The 16654-nt window shown below is 38.5% G+C and overlaps 1 protein-coding gene across 1 annotated transcript; it reads left to right on the forward strand.

Moving 5' to 3' along the window:
* The first annotated feature begins 10490 nt into the window (after positions 1-10490).
* Positions 10491-15982, forward strand: LOC109815651 (endonuclease III homolog 1, chloroplastic). The gene is made up of 10 exons (XM_020380416.3): positions 10491-10780; positions 10905-10983; positions 11553-11618; positions 12427-12545; positions 13014-13080; positions 13971-14062; positions 14221-14358; positions 14435-14539; positions 14995-15078; positions 15573-15982. Exons 1-10 carry the CDS (start codon positions 10550-10552, stop codon positions 15720-15722), a joined length of 1131 nt encoding a protein of 376 aa, XP_020236005.1. The 5' UTR covers positions 10491-10549; the 3' UTR covers positions 15723-15982.
* Positions 15983-16654: the final 672 nt, after the last annotated feature.

Here is a 16654-nt window from a genome sequence, read left to right on the forward strand (position 1 = left end):
TATTAATTTGTACAAATTTTAAATATAATTTATACATATAAATATATTATTTATTTATATAAATTTTAAGTTTATATAATAAATTTTTAGATTGTGATTGCTAAAATCTTTATCTTTATTATAATTAAAGGAAGGAAGTCCATGGGACCATGACTCTCTTTTCCCACTCAAAATAAGGGTATTTATGTAATTTTATCTTATCATAATTATTCTGAATTTTATTTTTTTAATATAATAAATTTTAAACCTTTAATATTTATGAACAGAAGAAAAACTCTTCCTCTTTTTCTTTATTTTATACGTTTCCCATCAAATTGCTTTCACTTTATCTTCCATTCAAATAAGTAATTATGGATATTTATTTATTATGTGTACTGCCCGTACCGCGAAACCGAGCTCCGAGCTCGGCATCACAGCACAAGATGAGGTCGGGCACACGCTATGCGACGTCAGCTCGGCATTTAAGCAGATCATAACTGATCTCGAGGGATCTCGCTTCAGACGAGATCCACTATCTAATCTTATCATATCTTATCTCAGGCCCAAGGCCCAAAGCAACCCTAATTCACACTAAGGTACATGCATTATTTATACGAGATTCATACTCCCACATACACTAACTTTAGCATCGGAGTTTCTTTTGCAGGTACCACCCCCATCTTGGAGCATCAAGCGTACCAGCGAAGGAGGCTCACCGATCTTACCTGGCGGATCAGCTCTACAGCAGATTTCCAGTAAGAATATTTGGCGCCCACCGTGGGGCTGATCAAGACAGCTCTTATCGGCCACGCTTATGGTTTTCACTAGAAGCCATAGTAGACGCACAACAGACGACGCAAACCACTCAACCACCATGGATAACGAAGCAGCGTTGAGGAGACTAATCGATCAGGTCGAACAGATGCGGCAGCAACATGCCACTGACCTACAAAACATGCGTGCCAAGCACGACACTGACCTAGCGGCAATGCATACCGCTAATGAGGCCGACCTGGCAACAGCGAATCCGCGCTCAACTCCCTCGACACCACTCTGATCATCCTCCTCATACGAGCAACCATAATGGAGAGGAGGAGCACTCAGTCTCCCAATCCCGGACTGTAACTAGGGTCCCAACCCCCAGACCCGCTTCACATCGGTCTCATGCACCGACGCACAAGCCGACCCATGAAGTCAGCAAGGCTCCTACTCATGCCATGGGGGATCAGGCAACCTTCCGCCGCCACCCTTTTGTGGATGGCATTATGGAGACACCACTCCCTCATGGGTGGAAGCCTCTCCACCTCGACCGCTACGATGGCACGACGGACCCAGACGAACACATCGACCTGTACACAACACAGGTAAATCTCTACACCAACAACGATGTTATCTTGTGTAGGGTGTTTCCGACCTCACTTAAGGGGGTCGCGCTCAACTGGTACACCCAACTGCCTCCCGAATCCATCGACAGCTTCGACACCCTAGTCCGGAGGTTCACTGCGCAATATGCGACGAGCCGACCTCACCATGTCACTTCAGCCGCCCTAGCCAGTCTCAGGCAAAACGACGACGAACCGCTCCGGACATTCATGGAACGGTTCGCTGCCACCTCGATCAAGATCAGAAGCCTGAATCCCGAGGTCGCCCTACATGTCATGCTCATGGCACTCAAGCCTGGGCCATTCGTCGATAGCTTGTGTCGTGAGTCTCCCCGCGATATGGACGAGCTCCGCGCCCGCGCTGCAGGTTACATTCAGATGGAGGAACACTCCACCTTCCGTGACCAGGTTCGCGGAAAAGGACCAGCGAAGCCAGAACAGGGGCACAACGATAAGGTCAAAGTCAACAATGACAGCCAGTTCAAGAAGTCGGCTAGGGCAAACAGAGGGGGGAGGTATGACTTCTACACTCCCCTAAACGCACCCAGAGTCCATATCCTGGAAGAAGCCAGCAACAACAACCTACTCGCCCTTCCACCACCAGGTCACACCCCCAACAACGCCGACAAGTCCAAGCACTGTCGGTACCACAGGAACCACGGTCACACCACGGAGGAGTGTCGCACGCTCTGGGACCGTATCGAAGAGCTCGTCCAGGCAGGTCACCTCAGCCAATACATCCAGCGACAGCAAGGTCACCGAGGAGGCTATGGCGGTCGGGGGTGTGGTAGAGGCCGAGGTTCGGGAGCTCGCACGAACCAACCCTCTGGCTCCCAACAAAATGCCGACGGCGCAGTGCAGGCCGAGATAAGCCAGGAGACAGGGACAGCCCCCTTACGAGGAGTGATTAACACAATTGCAGGTGGTTTCGCTGGGGGCGGCGCCAGCAGCTCGGCCCGAAAGAGGCACCTAAGGAATGTCAACTGCATCCACTCTACCACCTCGGCCTCACACCAAAGCTCACTGCCAATCTCCTTCTCTAACGAGGACTACGCGGGCGTCAGCCCCAACCAGGATGATCCCATGGTTATCATGGTGGAAGTCACCAACTGGGAGGTACAGAAGACACTCATTGACCAAGGAAGTTCGGCCGACGTCCTGTACTGGCCGACGTTCCTCAGGCTAGACGTCCCCCATTCTCTCATCCAACCTCACACGGAGCCCCTAGTCGGCTTCGCAGGAGAGCGAGTTCACACTCGCGGGTACATAGACCTACTAATAACTTTTGGGGTACCTCCGGATACAAGAAGAATCATGGTTCGATACCTCCTCGTGGAGGCCAACACCTCCTATAACATCATTATCGGGAGGCCAACCTTGAATCAGCTCGGAGCGGTGATATCTACTCCGCACCTCACCATGAAGTTCCGAGGGAATGACGGTAAGATCATCTCCGTCAGAGCAAATCAGAAGACAGCTCGGCAGTGTTACGCTGAGAGTCTGAAGATCTCCTCGTCCGGAAAGCAAAGCAAGGGGGGTCCCCCCACCGTAGCTCCTTAAGTTCCATTTCTCTTTTCTGTATGAACGAAGTTGTGCACTCTTTTCCCGCCTCAGTCCTTCACTGAGAGGGTTTTTAACGAGACACACAAAAATGATCAATAAAATCACTCATTTTGCTCAATCCACATTCTTATTTATTGGTTTTATAAAGGACGAAATCGAACCAACCTCTTTCACTCTGATCCAAGGTCGAGTCCAAACCTCGTTAAAATTATGAGGTCGAGTACGAACCTTAACACTCTTATCCGAGGTCGAGTTCGAACCTTTACAACGTGCTACGTAACAAACATACAAGGTCGAATCTGAACCTTAGCGCAATTCACTCTACTTTAATCTGAGGTCGAGTACGAACCTCGGCAACATTTGTTCTACTCCAAATCGAGGTCGAGTACGAACCTCAATACGCTCACCCGAGGTCGAGTACGAACCTCGGCAACATTCGTTTTACTCCAAATCGAGGTCGAGTACGAACCTCAATACGCTCACCCGAGGTCGAGTACGAACCTCGGCAACATTCGTTTTACTCCAAATCGAGGTCGAGTACGAACCTCAATACGCTCACCCGAGGTCGAGTACGAACCTCGGCAACATTCATTTTACTCCAAATCGAGGTCGAGTACGAACTTCGGCAACATTCGTTTTACTCCAAATCGAGGTCGAGTACGAACCTCAATACGCTCACCCGAGGTCGAGTACGAACCTCGGCAACATTCATTTTACTCCAAATCGAGGTCGAGTACGAACGTCAATACGCTCACCCGAGGTCGAGTACGAACCTCGGCAACATTCGTTTTACTCCAAATCGAGGTCGAGTACGAACCTCAATACACTCACCCAAGGTCGAGTACGAACCTCGATGATATTCATTTTACACAAAAACTGAGGTCGAGTACGAACCTCGATACAATTCATCTTACGCAAACCCGAGGTCAAGCTCGAACCTTAGGACGTCCATCTGAGGTCGAATCCGAACCCTTAATACAGTCTATCCTACTCTAAAAACAAGATTGAGCCCGATAAGACAGAAAAACAACCAAAGTAAGGAAAATCGAATCTCGAAGAACAATGTATATACAAAACACTTGCAGAGTTTGACACTTGAGTTCAAAGGAAAATACTAAACAAGGAAATGAAAAAGGGAGAAATAAACTAAGCTATTACAAAGGCGGCCTAGGCTGAGGCATTCTCACTAGAATTGTCATCGACATCGTCCTCCTTGACCAGCCTCCCAAAGCGGACAACCTTCTCCACATGCATGGAGGAAAAGTCGAACCCGGGAGCAAGGAGTCGTGCCTGACGAGCAGCCTTCTGGAAGCCCCTCTTGTGCTCCATCATAACGGAGCGTTCGACCTCCGCAAGCCTCCCTTCCACGACCGCCTTCCCAGCTGCCAGCTCCGCAAGCTCCGCCCTCAAGGTGGCAATCTCGTCCTCCCGGCCACCAAGAATGACCTCACTACGGAGGCGCTCCTCAGCTGCCACCGCCAATTCTCCTTTAAGAGAGGTCACAACATCCTCCAAAGCCCGCACTTGGCCACGAGAAGACGTCACCTCATCCTCCAAAGAGCGGGCGCGACCCCGAGAGAAGGCGACGAGCTCCTGCAGCTCCCCTACCTGGGAGGCATAAGCCTCATTGGATCGCAGGGCGATCTCAAGAGACTTCTGCACCCTTGCAAAGTCGCCCCTCGCAGATCGAAGCTCGTCCTCCTGCCGCTTGGCCTCACCAAGGGCAGCACTGAGAACCTTGTTCTCCTCCCTCAGGATCTTATTCGCGTCTTTCCAGGGTTGAAGTCGGCTCCTCATCTTGGCCAAATCCTCTTGCTGCTTGGCCCACCTAGGCTTCCAATGACCCACAATGGCCATAGCCCTCTGCAGAAGGACCTGGGCAGCGTCAAAACCATCCTCGGGGCTGGCCTCATCTATCAGCCCATGGTCCTCGGAGCTCAGCGAGCCTTGAGGGAAGAATTTCTCAGCGGTCACCCCCGCGCTCCACAATGAATCCATGTCGGCCGAGGCGCTCACGTGGTCCAATCGCACCTTGGAGAGGCCTTTCCTGAAGCGGTGAGCTATATACCGGCTCCGGGAAGCCTCCTGCGATGAACCAGACGGCGGCTCCGAAGCTGCAGGTGTGGGCGCAGGGACCTCAGAACTCCGCCCCTTGCCACGAACCTCGGCAAAGGCAGAAGCCGGTGTCCCCTGCTCGGCAACTGGAGGGTCGGCGACAGGAATCTTCGACCTCACCTGTAAAAACCAGCACCATGTCAAAAAAGGAAAAGGACAGCATACGGGAAACCACGAAAGTCAGGGAACACTACTTACCTTAGCAGTCTGAGCAGCCTGCTCGGCGGTCGAAACTGCCACCTCGGTAGCCTGAGCCACCTCCTCAAAGGCCACCTGAGGAGCCCCCTTGGGCGGTGGACTCTCGGTAAGGTCCACCGCGCCAACATCAGCAGCCTTGGAGGTCACCTTCTCGGCATCTGGAGGGGTAGAGGTTCCCCCGACCTCCTTTGCTCCCCTCTTTCTCTTCCGATTAACCTTCAGAGGGGAGGCATCTTCCTCTCGAGACTCGGGGACCTCGAGCTCGGTAACATTGTAGCGGTGCTTCAGCTCACGCCACAAGTTTTTCCCCATGATGCCTGCATTCACGAGATAAAACACATCAGCAAGTGGAATTTACACAAACCCCAAATCACCAAAAAACCAAATACTCACTCTCCAAACCCCTCTCCCTGAACGCCGAGTTCGCAAGCGACAGAACGAGCTTGCAATCCAGCGGACGAGGAAGCGCGGCGAGATTCTCGAGGGTAGCCGCCTCCGAAGCAGTCAGCTTCAATTGGCCCACCCCGTGAAACCTAGAAGGTCGGGGACACCAATAGAAGGGAAATCTTGGCAGCCCCCCGAAATAAAACGCCCCATCTTCCAAGGGGTCAACGTTCACAAGAGCGACTCAGAAAAACTCTTGTTTAAAATTTTTGTACGACTGGGAGTAGAGAGTAAACAAACCCCCATCCCTACTCCCACTTAGAGACAATATGCCGTATGGCGGAACGCCCACCTTCAATTGATAAAAATGAAGGAAGACGGGAAGAGACACCTCTATCCCCAAAACTGTACACAAGACTTGAAAAACCCTAAAAAAAAACCCAACTATTGGGGTGCAACTGGCAAGGAGTCGAGTTGACAAAGTTCAAAAAATCACACTCAAACTGAGTAAAAGGAAGACAGACACCTAAATCTCTAAAAAAACAATGATACATATAGAAATGGGGAGGGTCGGTAGACTTCCCCATGTACACACCCTCACCAGCCTCACAAGGTTCAAGCCGGATCATCCAGGAAATAGAAGGGTCGCAAACCCTGCACGACCGCGGGATCCCGTTAACCTCAAGAAAGGACCGGAAAACGCTCTGGACCCCCACCATCTCACGCTTGACCCAGTCATAGCCAGGGACGCCTGGCTCCAGGCCCCGGGGCAGAGGCAGATCCCTCTTCTCGGCAGCGGCTCTCCCGGTAGCCACCGCCTTACCACGCGCCTTGCCCCGAGAAGGCACAGAAGAACCGGCACTACTCCCCCCAGCCATGGAAAAAGCAAGAAAGACTTGAAGAAGATTGGGGAATAAGGAAAAAGAAGATTGTAGAAAGGAAGTACCTGGTACTCTCCCTCAAAAAACAACCCTAACAACGATTGGGTTACCAGAAACGACGGCGGAAACGGAGAAAGTAGAGACGGAAGATGAGCAGAAAAGCGAGAGAAACACTGTGCGCAAGAAGCTGAAAGAGCGAAAAGTGAGTAAAGTGAGAGGTGAAGAGGCGCGAGTGAGAGAAAAGAAAGTTTTCTCCCAAAATTCAAAACGGCCATGCCACGCGTCAACCTAAGGGCACGTTGACAACACATTAATTGCAAGACCATCATTGCACAACCGTCATTTCCCTTAACGCGCCACTTGCACGTTTTCGGAAAATGAACAGTTACGACACATGGCATCTCAACAGGCAGAAGTACGCGAAAGGTCACTTCCCCCCAGCGAGCTCAGTCTTAACTCCTCGACCTACGATCTTCGGAGCTCCGGGGGGCTAATGTACTGCCCGTACCGCGAAGCCGAGCTCTGAGCTCGGCATCACAGTACAAGATGAGGTCGGGCACGCGCTATGCGACGTCAGCTCGGCATTTAAGCAGATCATAACTGATCTCGAGGGATCTCGCTTCAGACGAGATCCATTATCTAATCTTATCATATCTTATCTCAGGCCCAAGGCCCAAAGCAACCCTAATTCACACTAAGGTACGTGCATTATTTATACGAGATTCATACTCCCACAAACACTAACTTTAGCATCGGAGTCTCTTTTGCAGGTACCACCCTCATCTTGGAGTATCAAGCGTACCAGCGAAGGAGGCTCATCGATCTTACCTAGCGGATCAGCTCTACAACAGATTTCCAGCAAGAACATTATGCATTGATTACAATTTTTTAATGTCAATTGATAATTCTTATTAACAAAAGAACATTGCATGAGATCTGAACCCAATCATATAATACCATAAACTCTTCCTCTTTCTCTCTACTTCATACGTTTTTTATCAAATTGTTTTCACTTTATCTTCCACTCAGAGAAGTAATTATGGATATCTATTTTCTATGTATTGGTTGCAGTTTTTCAATGCCAATTGATCTCAACTATCTTCTAATTTTTAAGGCATTTTTTTTCAAAACTTCATTCTGATTGTCCTACTCTATCATACTTTTTATTTCTAAAAATACTCTCTCCATATATAAATTGTCCACTTTCTAATTTGGGTACTTTTGTACTTCTAATATGAGGATTCACATTTTCTCTATCAATGATAGGAAAACCATTTTTAGGTAAGCTTGTATGTATAGTGAACATATTATTAAAAGTTTTTTTCCTTTTTACTTTCATCTTCTTTTTAAAGGACATGACTCAGAGGTATACATTACTAAAGGACATTGCAGCAGAGAAAACTGATTGAAATATAAGAGTTTGTATAATAAGATTGTGGAGGTTGCCAGAGTTTAAGAATCTATTGCAAACAAATTTTCTGAAGATGATTTTGGTGATGAAAAGGTTTTTTTTTCATAAATTATAATAGTTATAAATTTTATTGTTGGATAGTGTAGTTTTTTGTTTTTGCATCTGTTTAAAATTATCATCTTCAACAAAAAATTATGATTAGTAAGGATATTATTTTCATAATCAATGATAATGAGTCAATGATCTTGGTAAAGACATTGATATTTTTTTTGCATGTACGTTGTTTTTTAGAAGTTAGTGTATTTTTTCCTTTATTCTTTTAATTATTTTTACCTATTATAATTCAAATAATAACCTTATTTTAAAATAAATAAAAATAGTTTGATTCAAATAATAACCCTTTTGTAAATATATTTCTTTAATTCTTTATTTTTTATTCATATTAATATATTAGTTTTTACTTAATAGCCTTTCCTCAATAATTATTATTTCTAGATTATATTCTTGCATTTTTAATTAATAAAATCTTATTAAGTGTTGCTAGATTTTTTTAATTTGACTTTTCTATCTTGCTGCCAAATCATTACATGACCTAAAGTTTAATTTTTTTCTTTTGATAATATTGTTTTAACTTGAATGAAAAGTATTATTTATACATAACTTGAAGCACTTTTTAACATGATTGTATGTTAAATAGTTATTAGTCTTTTCTTAATATGATTTTTAAGTTCATTATTATTATTGTTTTCTTTTGGTAAAGTCATTGTTATTATTGTTAATTAAGTAGATTGATATTACTAGGTTTTAAAATCAAGTAATTCTTATTTCCTTTTCATTTTAATTTTTTTAATTTATTTTTGAGTTGATTGACATAACTTTATTTTTTTAGTTGATTTATATATCACTCTTTGCTGAGACGTGAGTTAACACTGATCACATATAATTATGAATAACCTTAATGTAATTGCTAATTTACTGATTTGATTCAATTAAGATATGAAATAATGTTTTTAGTCAATTTTTTTTTATTAAAATACAACATGACTACTTTTTAGAAGCTAATGTATTTTTTCCCTCTATTCTTTTAATTATTTTTATTTATTATAATTCAAATAATAACCTTATTTTAAAATAAATAAAATTAGTCTGATCTAAATCTTTCAATTTTTTCTTTTTAACCAAATCCTACGACTCAATATCTTTTTAAAAGAAGACTTACCGTCACTTTTGTATGTAAAAATTATTTTGTTTAAGGCTAATTACTACAATAGTCATGTTGTAATCTTGCATTTTTAATTGATGAATTTCTATGTAGTATTGTTAGATTTTTCCAATTTGACCTTTCTATTTTGCTGTCAATTCATTACATGTCCTTCACTTCAATTTTTTCTTAATTTATTTTTGAGTTGATGGACATAACTTTATTTATTTTAGTTGATTTATATATTACTATTTGTTGAGACGTGAATTAACACTGATTATATATAATTATTAATGACCTTAGTGTAATTGCTAATTTATTGATTTAATTCAATTAAGATATGAAATAATGTTTTGAATCTAATTTTTTTTATTAAAATATAACATGACTACTTTTTAAAAGTTAATGTATTTTTTCCTCTATTCTTTTTACCTATTACAATTCAAATAATAACCTTATTTTAAAACAAATGAAATTAGTCTGATCCAAATTTTTCAATTTTTTCTTTTTAACCAAATCCTACTACTCAATATCTTTTTAAAAAAAAGACTTACCGTCACTTTTGTATGTACAAATCATTTTGTTTAAGGCTAATTACTACAATAGTCATGTTTCTACCAGTAAAGATGTTACACAAGTAAAAAAGAAAAAATAAATGAATATCAAACAATTACTATAAAATTAAAACATTACACAAATAAAAAGAAAAAAATCAAAGATTAGTATATTTTTTGATTGGTGATGATTGGTTAAAGCAAATAAGTCAAAATAATCACTATCCCATCGGATAATTAACACATAAGTATTTCTAAATGAGTATATAATAATAAAAACTAAAGTTAATAAATTTAAATTTTAGAAAGATAAAAAAAATTACAAGGAGCAAAATTTTTCAAAGACAAAAAATATATGATTTTTGCATTATTATATTGAATCATCTATATAATATATATATATATATATATATATATATTAATACAAATTCAAAATGTCCTATCAAATATAATCTCACAAAGGTTGTAAATCATAGTATTTTCAAATTTTGGTGGTAAAATTTGTAAAAAAATATAATTAAAGACAAAATTTATGACAAAGTAAAAGTTTGAAAATTTTAAATATCTTTAAACATAATACTTTGATAGTATTTTCACAGATTTTTTTTTGACAAAATTATTATTTAATTTGATGCTCTAATTTTAAAATATTTATTTTATTTTTAAAAACATTTTACATTTTTATATGATTTCATTAGTATTATTAGTGTGAGTTTAAATAGAAGACAATATTAAATATTTTTTTAAATTAAAAAATAAATTAAACCTTTTTAAAAATAATATCACCTTATTAAATCCTATCTAAGAACTACCAAGTTAGGAATGAAAATGAGGTAGGAATTGGAAAAATCAGATCTTTCTAATAATGATCGAATAAGAACATGACTATTATACAAGTCTCAAATCGAATACTGGTCGTTTCAGTTCCTTCTCCTTGGGGCATGATGATGTCCAATACAACTCCACGATTTTGCAAAGCCACTCCCTCGAAATCCAATACCAACACACCCACTTCCATTGTTCAAGCTTCTCATTCCCAAGTTCGTGTCTTTGTGAGGAGAAACAAGAGACCCAGAGACAATGACCATCTTCCCTCTACCCAGGACAACAAGGTCACACCTTTTCCATCATTGCTTGCTTCTTTTGCATAAATGGATGATGGGTGTCTAAGTTACGAACCCTTAGATTTTCATGTTGCTATAATAAGTTTTTTTTTTACTTTCAATATTATTTAAGGTTTCGGCTACAAAGAAGCTTGGCGTACCAGAAATTGAAGAATTTGCGTACTGTGGAACAAATGAATTGACTCAGTGTAGTAAGTACTTTTTTTCTCCTGAAGTTTGCAATGTTGATTGGTATTCCTTATTTTCACTGATGTCATCTTAAACTATTTAAATAATGTTTTATCTGCTAGCGTATTTAATTTCACAGCAGCTACACTATTTCCTCCTTAGGAGCATAATGTTTATGGTTAATATATAAAGCAGAACAGGAAAAGAATGGGATTACCATAAACAATAAAGGAATAGGAACATAAGTATGAATTTGGAAAGTTATATATATATATATATATATATATATATATATATATATATATAAATATATAATAATAATAATAATAATAATGCTGGTGCTTATTTTATTTGCTGCTTTGTGTTATCTCGGAATTATTCAAGAAAGATTGGTGTTTTCCTCATGGAGAAGGTGATTGGTAGCTATTGTTAGCTTTCGATTTTACCTGACCAGGGTTAGAACTAGAAGTATGCAACCAGGCATGAATGTCTTTGAGACATGCCGGCCTACTCACTCACCACGCAGGCATTCTCATGTTTATCTATTCTGATTGAAGGATTGAATTTTCATATAAATAGCTTTTCGTTTCAGGGAAATCTGAAATGGACTCAAATGTGATTCCTGCAGCAAGTGAAGTTACTTCTCCAAGACCCTCTGGTAAGGACTAGAAGTGATATGGTATATAGACTATGGTTGCAAAACTCAAATATTTTAGGTGTTTGTTTATAAAGGGAAATAATCTACTTTCTACCCTCCCTCTCTCTGTTGAGAAAACAGTTTTAGAGAGGAACAATATTTTGTTTGTTTCTTGCACTCTTTAGTTTTTCTTGTTAATTTGTTAATAGAATTTCTGAACTGGATGGCATAACTAAACTTTTGCTCCCCCTAGTATTCCAAAAATCATCTTTGACAAAATTTTGACTCTGATGTCCTAGATTTTTATTTCATCAATATTTTCATGCTACTTGGAGTTAGGAATTAAAAAAATCAAGCCCTTCATCTGCCAACTAACTGTCCAATTCTGAACAGACATGGTGACAAAGATCTGACATGTGACAATTGATGAATTATAAATTTGGGAATTTGTGTCCAAAATCAATACTTTAGAGCATCAGGGATATGAAAATTTAGTTTGTTCCTTTAGGATAACGAGGTTTATAATCATATTGACATATAATTGCCCTTGAATATCAATTTGTTTCAAATGTATATTAATACCGGAGTAAAGTTCTAATTGTGTGTGTCAAACTTTTGAAGCATTAATTAATAGTATTGGAGAATGAAAAGTGTTTGTCAAACTTTTAATAGTGTTTGCCTATTGGTTAAATTCCATATCTTTTTTCCTCAGGATTATATTTAGCGAAGTGTATGTCATTTAATTTATACCTGGAAACTAAAATTTAGTTGTGGACATAATACCTGTCATTTTGTAAGTATATTAATTTGAAACTAATATATAATATAGGTGAATCACCTGCCCACTGGGAAAAGGTGCTCGAGGGAATTCGCAAAATGAGGTGTTCTGGAGATGCACCAGTAGATACTATGGGATGTGAGAAAGCTGGCGATACACTACCTCCTAAGGTCTAGTTCAGAATTATACTGCTGTTAATTTGATCTATGGAGAAAAGATAAGCTTTTATTTATTGATTTCTGTCTTGGAGCTTTTAAGGAAAAGTGATTACAATATCCATTTGAATAGAATATGGCTTTCCACACAACTTTTTGGGTCTGAAAAGACAACATGGTGAATGCTATTGATTTGACAAACCAATAGTCATTCATCAACCATTATAGCCATTACTCATTCAATTAGTAAATAATAAATGAGTTGATGACCAAACTAGAAAATCCTCTGTGTAGTAATTTTGTATTGAATTTGATTGGTTGGCTTGTCATAGGGTCTTTTTGTCTGATAAATTTATTTTTCTATGCTATTCTTTATAGTTGTCGTGATTACAGGGACAATGTAATTCCATTAACTTTTATAATTTGTATGAAGCATGATGTGAATAAGTTTACCCTTATCTAAATTCTTATATGTATAATTAGGAAAGAAGATTTGCTGTCCTGGTATCTTCTCTTTTATCAAGCCAAACAAAGGATCCTGTTACTCATGGTGAGTATATATGCCTTCTGAAGTTTATAGTAAAAAAGATATTGCTGATAAGTTTCCAGGCTCTTGTACAGAGATATTGATGTTCTTTTTTTTCCTTTTTTTATTTATCAAATGCCTATCACTCTTGCCTTATGGAAGTATAAGATTAGCAATTTTAACTTGCAATATGGAAACATATCTCAGAGTAGTAGAAGTTTCTTATGTTGGCCTATTGAGATGACAAATGAAGAGAAACTGAATTGACATACGAGATTATTAATGTCTAGAAAGCAATGACTTATTGTAGCTTGTTTTGGTTTGAATTGAGGCTGTCTTGGATTTGGGTAATAAATTTAATATGCTTGTGTTTGGTATTTGGTAGCTTTGCCAGTTTGATAGAAACCCTGTTACCAACATCTTTAGGTTGTTGAAAGTGGATTTGTTAGTTATTTGCAAAGAAGGCTTCTCCAAATTTGTTGTAATTTAAAGGAACATTAATAGAGCATTTCTTATAATGGTAGAAGACTAGAAGGGTGTTAACAACCACCTAAAAGAAGGCAAAGCATTACTAGAAGGAATTAGAAAGAAAATGCAGGAAATTGGAATGTCAAACATGTTTTCTTATAAAGCATGACATAACAAGTAGTAGTAGAAGGAGGTGATTATGGGAGGAAGTGTAAGTAAAAATGGATATTTTTTATATATCTTGATAAGATGATTGAATTCTGGAAATGAAGATATTGCAAATTAATTGCTATTTTAAACAAATAATTTGGCCACATTGTACTTTTTCCCCCAAGATTTGATTTACCATTTGTCTTGATGCATGAAATTCATATTTGGTAGATGCTAGAAAATGTTTGTCATGGTTCAACTACAGTTCTAGTTTACAAGTGTGTTTTTAAGAATAGGAGCAATCCAACGCCTTCTTCAAAGTGGTCTGCTTACTGCTGAGGCAATCAATAATGCGGATGAAGAAACCATCAAAAAGTTGATTTACCCCGTATGTTGCTTGTTTCTTTCAAAGTTATTGCCTCTCCTGTGATTCAAATAAGTGGCGAGTTAAGGAAGAATGCCAATTTCTTTTTACTGTTGTGCTTTATTCTATGCTGTTGTATTAATTGGACCTGTGCCTGTACTCTTGGGTACTTTTTTTTCCAGGTTGGGTTTTATACAAGAAAAGCCACTAACTTGAAAAAAATTGCAAATATGTGTCTCATGAAATACGAAGGAGACATACCTAGCTCAATTGAACAACTACTTTTACTTCCTGGCATTGGTCCTAAGATGGCTCACTTGGTATGTGTAATAGCTTTTCTAATTCAAGCAATATGATTCATTAGTTTTCTGAAGTTAATTTGTTGATGCATATTAGGTTATGAATGTTGGATGGGACAACGTCCAAGGAATATGTGTAGATACTCATGTCCACCGCATTTGCAACCGGCTTGGGTGGGTCTCAAGATTGGGCACAAAACAGGTTCCTTTAAGTTTAGCAGCTTCACATTTTATGTATGGGGCATTATTACCTAATTTATTGGTTCTCACATCTTGGCGTTGGTGCAGTTGTAATGAACTTCATTAGATTAGCCTCTTCTAGGAAAAAAGTTTGTGCGAACATAAGCCTCTTCTAGGAAAAAGTTTGTGTAAATTATGTTCTACACATCTGCGTGTGTGCACATATATTGGTATATTATATTAAGGCATATTCTTTTGTTGATCTATGTTAAATTTGATGATCAGAAATTATCACATTTATAGTAAGTAGTAACCAAAACAAAAGAAGAAATGGTCACTTTATAGCATGCCTGAAATTATTCAATATTAGTTTGCAACAACAAATCAGCTCTTGCAAACTGTCTTGGATTGTTTCTTTTATCACTGTGTTCCTAAAAGGTCACAATTGAAAGTTATGAACCCTCTTCAATTTGCTAGAGAACTTCGACACCTGAAGAGACAAGAGAGTCACTGCAACGCTGGCTTCCAAAGGAAGAATGGGTTCCAATAAACCCTCTATTGGTATGTCAACCCATTGTCAAAGTCCTACTTGAACAATTTGCTGTTATAATCGAGTTTTTTTTTTAAAGCAACAAAATATTAATATATATTTACGTGATACCAGTAGTGCTCTTGAGATTTACAAAACAGCGGTAACACCCAATGATTATAGGCTATATACATCCAAGATGATACATATCCTTTTCATTATTCATACAAACTTTTTTCAATATTAGTTTTTCTTTTATCTCTCATCATTACATCAATCATCTTATTGTACAAATTTTTTGCTCTACTATAATTTCTTGTTATAATTTGCTATGTTTGGCTATTAGTCGATTTTATACGGCAAATTAGTGCAAGACAGTTAATAGTATTTTACAGTTATGTGTGGGGGATTCGTGTGCCAACCAAAGACAAGAAATTTTCATTTTATTTTCTGTCCAACATTTTGCTTCTTATTTGTTACAAGGTAAATTATGTAGCATCATATGTTGTGGCTTGAATATAAACAGGTAGGATTTGGACAAACAATTTGTACACCTCTGAGACCTCGTTGTGGAGAATGTGGTGTAAGAGAGTTATGCCCCTCAGCCTTCAAGGAGACTTCAAACTCAAGCCCATCTTCCAAGTCCAAAAAGTCTGGACTCAACAAGAAGCTTTAACATGGACCACCCCAAAAAACACATGAAGCTTTAACCATTTTTTTTTTTGGATTTGGGTTCCTTTTTTTGTCACAGGTTTAAAATGAACGACTCCTAGTTCTCTGTTCTAACATGTACATACATATTGCTAAGTACTGTTATTATTAGGCTTACATTGCATGCAACCCTTCACCTAGAGGTGTATATTTTTTGAAAAAATAGTCGTATTCACCGTTGGATGATCTGAAACTTGGTGGCTTTTATAAGGATTGATTTTTATATTTTTGCCATCTTTATTTTTTTAGTTTTCTTTTTGGCTGATTCAATGTTCATTGATTATTATCGAGATTCTAGAAATTGAAGGATATGCAGATTTTCAATTTTATATAAATATAGCCGTTATTTTATTAAATAATTTTTTTACACAATGCTGTAGATTGCTCTAAACAGAAAAGAAAAAAAAAATGGTTTGTAAATATAGTGTAGAAATATTAATACATCAAAGTTTGATGTGGGACGAGCTTTTGTTGATAGTCTCTTTGCTCATAGAAGTCAGGTTAATTATATTTTATTCTGGACTCAGATTTTACTCTGATTTGACTCGCGCATTGAACTACCCTTGTAATAATTTGTCATTAAGCTAATTAATTATTCTCTACTTAATGATATATTTAGCAATAATTCACTTTTAATGTTTTTCAAAATTCATTGAGGTATGTTTTACGTTAAATTATTCAGAATTAATTTAAGATACTGGTTAACGTGATTTAAAGGGAATATTCATATTAATTTTACATTAAGAAATTGACTTTTTAGGTTCAAAATTAATCGAGTTAGAATAATGTGTTGGATTGAAAACTTTATACAATTTTTTACTACTAGCTTATTTTTAGAATAAAAATATATAAATCTAAATATAAATCACTTTATTTAAAATTAATTCTACAAATATT

Source organism: Cajanus cajan, chromosome 8 (assembly GCF_000230855.2).
Source record: "Cajanus cajan strain Asha chromosome 8, NIPB_CcT2T_4, whole genome shotgun sequence".
Classification (NCBI taxonomy): Eukaryota; Viridiplantae; Streptophyta; class Magnoliopsida; order Fabales; family Fabaceae; genus Cajanus; species Cajanus cajan.